The sequence below is a fragment of the Ylistrum balloti genome, unplaced genomic scaffold (assembly GCF_031769215.1).
Source record: "Ylistrum balloti isolate Yb309-2 unplaced genomic scaffold, AGI_CSIRO_Ybal_v1 Utg370508, whole genome shotgun sequence".
Taxonomy (NCBI): domain Eukaryota; kingdom Metazoa; phylum Mollusca; class Bivalvia; order Pectinida; family Pectinidae; genus Ylistrum; species Ylistrum balloti.
This window is the reverse complement of record NW_026782328.1, coordinates 299362-311336: the sequence shown is the minus strand read 5'-3', so window position 1 is coordinate 311336 and position 11975 is coordinate 299362. Positions and strand designations below refer to the sequence as shown.

The following is an 11975-nucleotide window of genomic DNA, read 5'->3' as shown; positions in this document are numbered from 1 at the left end:
GGCTCCCTACGGGGGGGGGTTAACGGGTTCTCTTTTTCTGTTTATATTATATACAAATGAACGGTAATTAGTGGGAGATATGCATACTACAGTTACCGTATTTCACCGCAAATAAGCCCCCTCTCGCAAATAAGCCCCCCCCCCACCACTTTTTCCAATTTGCCAAGAATAGGGGGGTATTCGCAATTAAGCCTCCTCTCTTTTTTTGGAAAAAAAAAAAAACACCTGCGACAATAAAGCAGTACTTACATTTAATTGTCAGGTGTAATTATTAAGGGTTTGTTTTTGTAGTGTTCACAGGTGACCACTTCTTTGTTATTTAAACTGGTGATAATTAGCCAACAATCACAGCGACTGAGCAAGAGGGCCTCGCTCAAAACACGCTAAAACAACACAGTGTCGCTTTGACGTGTTGAGAGCCATATCAGTGTCGTTAAATAGAGAGTAAAAATCCAACCAAGACACAAATCATCATGCCTGCTACACGAAGACGTTACACAGTAAAGGAGAAGTTGGACATCGTCAATTGGTTCCGGGACAATGGCCGAAATCTCCATCAGACAACACGAGAATTCTTCGTCGACAGGAAACTCGTCAGACAGTGGGACACAGATTTCGAGAAACTCCTTGGCCATGGAAAAGGAACAGACTCCAAGAAGAAGAAGCTTGGCACTAACTCAGCACCCAGGTCCATTAAGATTGGTGACGCCGTGTTTGACTGGTTCGTCAAGGAATGCGCTGAGGGTCGAGCTGTCTCCGGTTATCAACTGCAGTCCAAGGGGAGAGAAGTCGCAAGGGTGATGCGTGTGTGAAAACCAAACACGGATGATGTGCGTCGTATTCTGGGCAGGTGTGTGGCCTGTAACTGTCCAGGATGTCGCGCCGTCTTCGTGAAGATGTTGGCATGGACGTCTACGAGATCGATGAGGTCCTATAGCAGGAACTTGATGCGACACAGGCCCACGGCAACTTATTTGATTCTGACGAGTCCGATGACGAGACTCTCCTATTCGGAGGATTCGGCCCGGAGGATTAGCTATTTAGTAAATTTTGTTATATTGTTAATAAAATTATTGATCCTATTTTCGTCTTTGGGTTAATTTTGATGACAGATAGGCCAAGTTATCGTTCCTTATGATGAAAAATCCAAGATGGCGGACACACGTACATCTCGTGAACAGGGGGGTTGCCCGCATATAAGCCCCCTACCTTCTTTTGACAGTCTTTTTTTAACTGGATGTGGGGGCTTATTTGCGGTAAAATACGGTATGGTAAGTATTACATCATGAAAACTGGTTTTACAAGAAAAACCTCAATTTTTCTCAATGCTGGTTGTACAATTACTAAGTCTACCTATGAAGTAAGACATTTGTAAAATGTGATGACACAATAAATAATTAATTATTAATAAGTACAGGTATTATATTAAGTATTAATCAGGTAAGATGTTATCTTAAATTGATATCTACATGTATCTATATAGTAATTGATTAAAATGTATATAGGATGATATTTCAATAATTGATACAGATATACATCACCCACATCTGATGATAACCTGCTGATATGTGTATACCTGTCTTTATGTTGGCTGTGACTGACAGGTCATTCTAGCCAGTGTGACTTTACCTGGTGTACTCAGGGGAATAGTACAGGTAAATACAAGTAGGGTTGTGTGTGTCAGTACTTACCTATGTATTGTTGGATTGGAGCCATTCTTCTCACATTATGTTTGTCTTTTATAACTCAATTTTTTAACAATTAAACTCTCTGTCTCCAGACTATAAATAGAATTAATTAGATTCAGGAGGTATATATAGGTAGTGTTATATGATAAATTTGGGACATCCATCCTATAACACATTCTCAGGTCCCAGATGAGATGTATATGTCATGTTATATAATAGATTTGGGACTCCTATAACACATTATCATGTCCCAGATGAGATGTACATGCCATGTTATATGATAAATATGGGACTTCCTACAACACATTCTCATGTCCCAGATGAGATGTACAGGTAGTGTTATGTAATAGATTTGTGACAGTCTCTAGTTCCAGGAGAAATATATGACAAAATTGTAATGTATCAAGGAGTCTCGTGACATATTGTATATATTAATAGTTTATAATTGCTTCCACACATAAATGTGTATTAATTCTATCCTCGTAAGTTAAAGTATTAAAGACATTCTGGTACTTTATGATCAATTTAAAAATGTCGCTTGAGGATGTCCTTTTTACACATCTACTGTCCCCAAGGCACAAAATAACGTACTTCAGCCTGTAGCAACTTGTACAAAAATTGTTGGTAGATCATTTAGTTCTTATATGGATGATCTAGATACATGCTTCATACCTGAATTACAGGTTGTTTACCAGCAATATTATTACTTTGTAAACAAACAATACACCTGAGCTATCTGCTCTGTAGGTAAATATCAGCCATACTGATAATTTAAAATAACAGTACTTGTATCAGGTACTTAGGAGATCAAAAAGATTGGTTTTTACACCTATCCAGGAAAATTCTCTGAAACCAAATATATGTGTTATTTTTATCAGTACATAACTGTAAATACCTGAGGTGATATGTACCTGTTAATTGGTTCTGAGCAGGTACACAGCCTCAGCAGTTAAGATGGAGCTTAGTATCACAGTCATTATTTTCTGTAATGTACAGCAAGCCTATGTCTATTCCCACAGGTAAGGCCAGGATACTTGTTCCACTGTGCGCTCACAGCCAGCCATAGAGCAGAAAGCAGAGCTGACAGCCTGTCTCCCCTAAACCCACAGTGTAACAGGCCAGCCAGTCATAATGAAGAGTTAGCTAGTTGGTGGGGCTATAGATATACAGAAGCCCATTGGAAGTTGGTGTGGTCGGACAGTGAATGGAGCTAACCTAGTGTATACACAGCTACATGTGTATTTCCACCTCAGATGGATTTTAATACCAGGGATAAACCTATCATTAAGATGGAAACTCTGACGCTTCTTATTTATTCAATTTGAAAGGATTTTTTTTTCTACTGGGTTTTTATTGTGTGACAAAACAAATCTTTTTCATCGTATATTTTGATTGCTGGATGGATTGGTTAGCTGTAGATACACACTGATGCTGAAGGATTAACCATTTTGTTGTCAATATTTAACTCACCATTACTGGGGGATGAGTCGATGAATATACGTGGATGATCGTCGTCGTGAGAGACGATGTTGTTCAGACGAGTCAGTCACAGGATGGAGGTTGTCCATACACGTACTAAAACCAAACCATTGGAATTTGGTTGTTTGTCTAAATTTAATTTGTGGCATAATGCTATGTTTGTAACAATTCTGTGGATTTTGACGATGGACGTTTACCAGGAGGTGGAAGCCCTTGATTTAGGTAAGTGTTATGTGTTATTGGTACTGGGAGTTATTTTGTGTTATGTGTTATTGGTACTGGGAGGTATTTTGCGGGATGGCATCTACATCTTGTATATTGACTCTAAAACCAGCCCCTCTCTTGTGACCCATTCTTCTGCCACTACTCCCAGCAGTTTTAGTCTGTGTTGCTACTGTAAAACCACCCTCTCTGTTGTTTCTGTTTGTTCTGTTACAGATTAATATCAGACTTCTCTACATCATTTTTTTATTTCTTTGACTCCCTCCATCAGTGTTTAGGAAGCCTGGGAACATATCTGTTTCGGCATGTGGATCTGTTTATGTGGATGTAAAAGTGTTACAGAGCTCAAAACATAGTTTCTGATATACTATTCTACTTAATCGTAACTGGAATAAAACAGCGTAGCTCCTATCATGATCATCGTCCATGTGTGGATTGGTTCTTATAAGCTATAGATGAGATACTTAGAATGTAAGATTATTATATCACTTTAACATCAAAATATTTATAAAATGAATACCAATTAGAATGAATTATACAAATAAACACATTATGTTACAAAGTTAATGAGGGTATAATTTCAGGTGAAAGGTCATCAGCTTAGTTTCTGTTGACCAATATAAAACATCCCACAATTTAAATCTGTGTATTGTTTAATATTCCAATCATTGTTTTTAACTTCCACACCAAAGAATAAGGAAAAATATTTGTAAAATAAGTTTATTTTACATTTATATCTGTAGCTGTACTTTAACAAGTCAGGTATTACTACAATAATGATACAGTTCAAAGATGAAAAGGAGTTGTTCCTGTACAGAAGTATTCACCAGCACACACGTTACTCAAGGTTTACTGGGGGCTTTTGTATTCAAACCCCATAAATTACTCAAGTTTGTAACCAGATTCCTTATAGTTCTCCAGCTTACCTTTTTCTCAAAGCTTTCATTGTTTCTCTAGCTGACAAAAATAATCTTACATCTTGTAGTCATACAAATTGATATAACGCTACTTTATAAAAACAACAACTGGCAAACTCCTATTTTATTTTTATATTTATTTTATTCAATGCCGTTTGTAACAGTTTGTATTTTTAGTACATAATCAATGTTTAAACAGTCAAATGTGAATCTTATTTAAATTTTCAGAAAAATCAATATACACAAATTTTGGTGTGATTAGAAATAAACCTTCTGTATGCAAATTTATTGACTTTGAAATTTGTTATTCAACATTTGTTGAACAGATGGTATTTTTTACCAAAGAAAGATCTTACATTGAAACACACATCACGATATATGTTGACAGTTAATGTTTCCAGGTATTGGAACTTATAAATAAACGCTATTATGATGTAGTGATATCTTGGAATCAGGGACTTACAATATTTCCTCTTTACATGTTAGCTAGTCTCTGATGATATAACAATACTTTACTCTCGAATAAAATATAGAATAAAATATAGACAACTACACAAAATAAAAAAAATGTCCATAAAAATATCTCTGATACATATCTAAACAGGTTCAAGCATTTGTAAAGGATATAAAACTCCATCCTGAATGAGAATATATAATAAATGGTATTTTGGTCCCGTCTCTCAGAGACAGAGAATCTATATATACTGCTTGGATATGAAAATGGAGGCCAGTGGAATTATTGAATCTCCTGAATATATTATGATTATTTGGGTTGAAGTGTCAGTGATATTCTAAAGGAATATTTCCTGGGTGTGAACATCATATTCTCTCAAAAATTAAAAAAAAAAAACATTTTCCAGATCTAGAATTGCAACTTTTTCGTGCAAAACACAGCAGTCTGGAAATTGTCTAGCTAATCCATTAATAAATACTCAAGTTTTTGGTGTTCTATTTAAGGACTTATGTGAGCTTTATAACTTAATTGTAAGAAAGTCTTTAAAATATTAAATCCAAATTTTTAAAGTAACTTTGAGTTGTCTGTTAGGTGTTGCATGATGACTGACCAGTGGCGAGTTTCTGATTATCTGTAATGGTGATGATAGCTGATCTGTTTAGGTACACATGTTGTAAAGGTAGATGTGGACATCTGCCCTGGAGGAAGGTGGAACCTCACACCTGTATGTGTTAATATCTACATTATCTGGTCACTCAGATGGTCTAATCATCTTCTGTCAGATTCTTCCCCTCAAGTCAAAAGTCAACACCAAGTTCAGATGTATGATGGGGAGTTTTTATCCATTTTTTTTTTTTAAGGTTATTGAATCTATTATTTTTTAATCGTCATTTTTCTTTCCATACAAAATAAGGAAAATAAGATAATGGATTTACACATGTATGTAATACTCTGTACACTTATTTATAACAACTTACTTTAAAATAATTAGATCTAGTAAAGAAAGGGTATTTATGAAACTCTATCAGGATTTGATTAAAGAAATACTTGATATAGCATAACCATTAATACTAGCTTTCCTTCAAAGAACAATGTATTGTTTTAAGGTATAATTTTGCAACAATAATTGGTTAATTTTAACTGTTTTTACTGAGAAGTACATACATACAATGAAACTGAAGCGTGGAGTCTCTTTCTTACCATATAATTTATAGTATAGAGATAGACTTAAAATTCTGTAATAAATATTTGGATAAACATTTATAGATCTGTTTCTGTCACAGTTTGTCTCTATTATATATAGTGTATATTTAAAGCGTTTAGACTGTAAAGATGATCCAGGATTTGGAAACCCTTGATGTAAATCTTACATAGATCTCAAGTGTCCACTGTCCCCAGTCTGGTCAGAATGACCAGTCCCTGTCCTTACTTTAGTTATGTCAGAAGTAGACACTATGATCAGCGGTCAATCCTTGGGCAAACTAACCAGGGTGTTAAGACTGGGATTCCAGCCATTGTCCACTCACGCTCTGTTTGTCCATCCACTTTGGCCACTCAGTATTCTACATTGTAGTGAGTGGTCAGTCATAATTACTTTTATTGGGCTTAATCATGTTTATTGATCCATTAGAACTGACCAGGTGATTTCAAATTTCTTTCAATCCCCTTGCGTAAGTTTTCTCTGATAGTCACGGTCAGTGATAGGTGACCCCTCAAGGAAACCATAACCCATTAAATAATACCTAATTAGGAATGTGGAATCATCATTATTTCATTAATTCTTATCATTGAACGAAATTTAACATTGATGACATCTACTGGAGATATTTCTTGGTAAAATAACTGTAAATCACCTTTCTAAAATCTGTCTGTAGCCAGTGTATGATCATGATACAAGAGAAATAAGGAGGGATTCCTGGCGAAATAACAGACATTAAGTTTGTTAAACTTATACCAGGAAAGATTAATTCATTTTAATCTGTATATATCGAACAAATTAAACAAATTCTTTCTGTTAGAAGGATAGTTTGATGTATTTTACTTCTGTGACTATTTCATGCCCAGTCAATGTCAGAATATTCTGACATAAGAGCCTTTGGTTTTAAATTTTAGAAAAATTCAGCTGTTGAAGGTTATTTATTTCCTTGTATGGAAGAAGCAAACAGTTACCCTGAATATAGCAACATTGGATTTTCACTAGAAATCTCCTAACATCAGCTATTCACATCTATCGTAAGACATTCACCAGATATGGCTCTGTCTGCGCTTTCTTTCATGTGGTCCATCCTGTCCTAGCCAATTGTTAGTGCTGTACACTGGTATGATGTTGTCACTAAGGTTCAGTAATGATAGGGGTGTTAATTAAGCTCTTCTTGCTTAATTCAGGCTTACATTATTGATGAAGATATATAGGTACTGGATTAAAACCAGGATCTGCTGGCGCAGCACAGGCAATTGGATTTTCTACTTCACATTTGTTTGTTTCATGTAAGCCTACATCAGTGGTGTTATACCCAAAGTAAAACACCTTGAAGAAGTTCATTTGTTTCTGTAGCAGAAATTTCATTGAATATATTTAAATGTTTTTCCTTTGGAGTTTTAAGTAAACAGCAATCCTTAACTCTGTGTTATCTACAATCGTTCTTTTTACTTTTCTTTGATGAGAAAAGAGATTTACATTATTGTGGTGAAGGGGCTTTTTCTTACATACTTGATGGTTTGTTTGGATTATAATAAAAAGCTAGGTGATATATAAATAAATAGTGAATCTGTGCTTAATGGAAAATAGCAGGTGGTATGTTTCATCATAAGAAATACAGAAACAATGTCAAAAAACTTCTGAATATTTCTCCATTAATTAACTCAGAAACTTTGTAAAACATTCATTATTTAAATGAAATGTTTTTCTGATGTTATTTATGTAAAAATGCTCTGAAGCATTGGTCTTTTAATTCAAAGATAATATCTTAATGAAATTATTCCTTAGAATTTTTTTTTAAGGTCCAAATATTTGGAACAAATCCTTAAATATTTGACAATTTCATTTAAGTAAATATAATAAATAGAATCGCAGATGTCAAAAATGATTGAAATTACTAAAGAAATTAGTCCCTAATAAGAGGTGTACTTCAGAAGTATTTAATAGAGTACTCCTAGCCTATATATATATATGCACCATAGGACTTTATATAGACGAATTTACCCCCCTTTGAGAATAGATTTGATTCTCTAGAAATTACATAAGAGAAGATGAGATTCAAGTGGTCACTAATCCTTTACACATGTGTGTTGTCGTTGGGGGCTGTTAGGGAATGGAGGCTGTCCTTGAAAATGCCCTTACTCTGTACACCCCCTCCCCTTCCCTCTCCCTAAGCAGTTCCCTCCTCCCACACACCCCTTCCCTTGTTGTCCCCTCCCAACCAGATTGGAGACAGCTGACAATTGTCTGAAATCACAAATTGTTGAATCCTTCTTCCCTTCCCACATATCTGTTTCTGTATATATGTATGAAAAAATGTAGAAAAGATATCAGAATATTTCATATTTAATTGTTATATTTTATTACAAAAATTCAAAATTTAAAGACATTGAATTATGCTTTTAAAAATAAGAAGATATCTTAAAATACAGAAAATAAAAATTAAACTCATTTTTTTTACTCTGTCAATTTTCCAGATTTATTTTTATATAATTTTCAAGTTTATTTTGGAATTTTGTTTTGATCCATCATTAGATAGTGTATTTTTTGCCCACCTCCAGTAACGGATGTGAGGTTGGGTGCAGACCTGACACTTCAACAGACTAGTATTATATACATCAGGACATGGATGAGGGACACCATTGTCCTGTCTATGTACCGCTGTAGGCTGACTTATGTGGACACGCCTCAACCTACCTAGAATACAGGTGAAAAAGTGTTTTTGGTATGTGTGGTTACTGTGACAATGTCCGAAGGGCTGATATATAACTCTCTGATGTTACGTCATGGTATCTCTTCTACTCACACCTAACGATCTCACCCTACCTGTAATAATCTCCAGGTGAAAAACTTGTTAGTATGTGGTTATCTCATGTGCTGACCATAGGTGTCCGAAATCTTTGTGTTATGTCATTTATAGCCCCAAGTTGTACGGTGATAGATAGAAATTTAGTCCGAAATAACACAGGTAAAAACAGTTGTGACAATGCACCTAGGTGTGATAAGGCAGACTTTGTAGACCAAAAATCCTATATATCCTGATGTTTCTAGGGGGTATCTGCTGAAATACCTAGACAAACCTGGATAGATAACTTCTGTGTGAAAACAAACTTGTTAGTTAGACATGTGACATTGATAATAGACATTTCATGGTATTTATTGTGGCCACAAAACACCTGCAGGATTTTGTGGTAATCTGCAGAAATTTGCTACCTTGAAAATTACCATGTAGGTGAAAAAATATGTGGCTTGTGCATGGTACCTGTAATGTAAATCATGTTGTGTCACCAGGGTCCAATTGCTTACCCCACATCCCCTCAGGGTTGTCTCCTCTTGTCATAAACATACAATTCTTGACAGTTTGCCCGGCCCCTTAATCTGACCCCTAAACTCATGCGTCAGGGGATACACTGCCATTACCCTGGGAAGCGATTAACTCATTATAAATTCAAAAAATCCATTTTAAGGCTCACTTCAATCTGAGAAAATTCTGAAACCCCATTCAGAGGACAAGTAAAAAAAGGAAATATCTGACTCCATTCTCAAGTCATAAAATCGTGAAACGACCCAGGAGGGACCTCATTGGCAAAAAAATTGAGTTAGGATTCGGTGTAAAAATGGCTGCCAACATTTTGGGAGACAAAGGCTTCGGTGGACTATTGTATTGGAGAAGACTGAGAAACACTACACTGGCTTATAGAGTATTACTGTCGATAATGCAAGGAGTTGTCAGGATGTCTGTTGGCTGTGAATTATCAGGTCAGGAGCTAAACTGCAATGGAGGGCAACTGCAGAATGGTCTTTTATGGACAAAGATTTTCCACTATGATAAATAAAACCAATATTGAAAGCTAGTCTCTGTAATACCTTTATTTAATCATGACATATATGAGATTGACTTAAAACATTTCACAAGTCTGCACTTCATAAACATTTTGACAATTCTTTGTTGGAATGATATTTGACGGTCATATTACTTTCTAATAATTTTTTACCAGATTTGAATTTGGGCTTACATTTTTTTTTTTTTAGTATATGTATATATTACGTTAGCATGTTGAGTTATCACTGTACTATCTACCACAAGTTTCGTGACTTTTGTTAGGTCTACCCTGGGTGTGTGTCAGTGGAGGCAGTGGAGATCACTATCTTAACACACATATCCATGTCTAGTTAACTTAATGTCAACTTCAGAAGAATTTGTTTCTTGTGTCATTAATTTTTTATTTTTCTCTATTTCACTAATATCTAATTTCCATAATTAATGTTAGAATATTGAAAGCCAGGGTTTAGGTGATTAACGATAATCTCTATCTGAGAAATGCTTAATCAAATAGTTTTTTTTTTCTTTTTTAATTTTACTTGTGAACATGAATTTAAAAAATTTTGATACGTAGGAATGTTTGTAAAAAGCTGATTTTCACTAACATTGTTTTTATTGGCTTACTGTGTTTTATACAAGCGGATAATTCTCATCTTATCAGGCTTGTATTTAATGGCACTGGGCACTTCTAACAATGTGCCATGTTTGTTTACACGGCTCAGACACTCGTCATGTTGGCCCTTTGATAAGGTTGTGTAACGCCTAAGTGCATGGGTCTGTATTTATATATCGGATACATGGTTAATCCAGCGTAAATCTAACGATAAATTGGAGATAAATTCAAGTCCTGTGTGTTGTATGTATTACATAGGACTCTTACAAACTCGCTGTGGCCTTTTATTTTAAAAATTTGATCAGTATCTTGACGATCAAGGAAAACTTTGTCCGTATTTCAAATGTTGTAATATGGTATATATGTCTTTATAACTTTGGTCTACATAAGTTCTGACGTTTTAAGATTAATTGTCATTACAGTTTCGATGATCTGATTGATTGAAGTTTACTTTCAGTTATTTATTTCATTCTATTTATTTATTTTATTTTATTTTTCTGACTTGAAAGAAGTCGTATATATCAATCCAAATGGATTTGGAATTAAGATTGATGTCATAATTTGTTGAAACTACTGAAGAGAAAAGTTAATTGTTTGTGGTGCTGCGACTAAGAATGTATGCTGATTTATATTTTGAATGTTTTAAAATTTAGGTGTTTGTTTTATGCTCATATATGTACACATTATCTGATGCAGGTGGAGGTAAGTGGGGTGGGGGGAGCTATGTTGATGAAACATAAAACAGATAAAAAAAAAAAAGGAAATCTTCAAATGGTACAATGTCTAGAACATGTATGGCTCTCTGAATAAAATTTGAATAAGGCAATGTGATGTGCTTGCTAAGGCCTGTCACTCCTGGTAGGCCAGTAGGTGTGATGGCTACGATAACTTGACCTGTTATTGGTGTCTGGGTTTACTATTTGACGAGCTGTTTTCTCACTGTCTATTTTTCAATCTTAGTCCCTGTTGACTCTCCCCTAGAATAAGAAGTTAATATTTCTCTCCTCAACTTTAAAACACATAAAATTGGATTTTACAAAGTAGAAGGTATGCTAAAGAAAACCTACATTGCTCATCTCTAGGGATTGTTCCAGATGTAGGACTTGAAAGCTATCGCCAAGAATGGAGGAAACAGAAAATTGGGCTTCAGGCTTAAGTTGTATTAGGATTGACTTTCGGTGAGTGTCGGCATAGCGACGGTATTGATTTGCTGAGGATCTTGAGAAAATTGGGAAAATACCAGTTCCAAAACGCCAGAAGTAGTTGCTCTGAAGTAGTTGGTGTTTCTACAGTAATTCTTTGAGATTCCATAACACGCTGAAGATATTGAGTGTTAACTACAGTTGGGTATTGAAGCACACACATAGCATCATGATGCATGTATTCAAAAGATGTTTTTGTCCTTAAATCAAGAAATTTATTCCACATCTTTTGTTGAATATTTTTTTATCTTTCAAAATTTTTAGGAATTCCAAATATGTCAGCGTTTGAAGAAAAAAATACTAGAAGTACTGTTAGAATTTGATTACCTATACATTCTCAGATACACACCAAAAAAAACTGATTTGACATACATCTAGC

At 35.0% G+C, this 11975-nt stretch overlaps 1 protein-coding gene across 2 annotated transcripts in view; it reads left to right on the top strand.

Annotated features, from left to right (window-relative positions):
- Positions 1-2917: 2917 nt before the first annotated feature.
- Positions 2918-11975, top strand: part of LOC132555594 (discoidin domain-containing receptor 2-like) — a 140519-nt gene continuing 131461 nt past the window's right edge. For both annotated transcript variants that reach the window (XM_060219942.1, XM_060219941.1), the window contains exon 1: positions 2918-3389. In XM_060219942.1, coding sequence (XP_060075925.1) covers positions 3215-3389 — 175 coding nt within the window. In that variant the 5' untranslated portion in view covers positions 2918-3214. The remainder of the gene's footprint in view (positions 3390-11975) is intronic.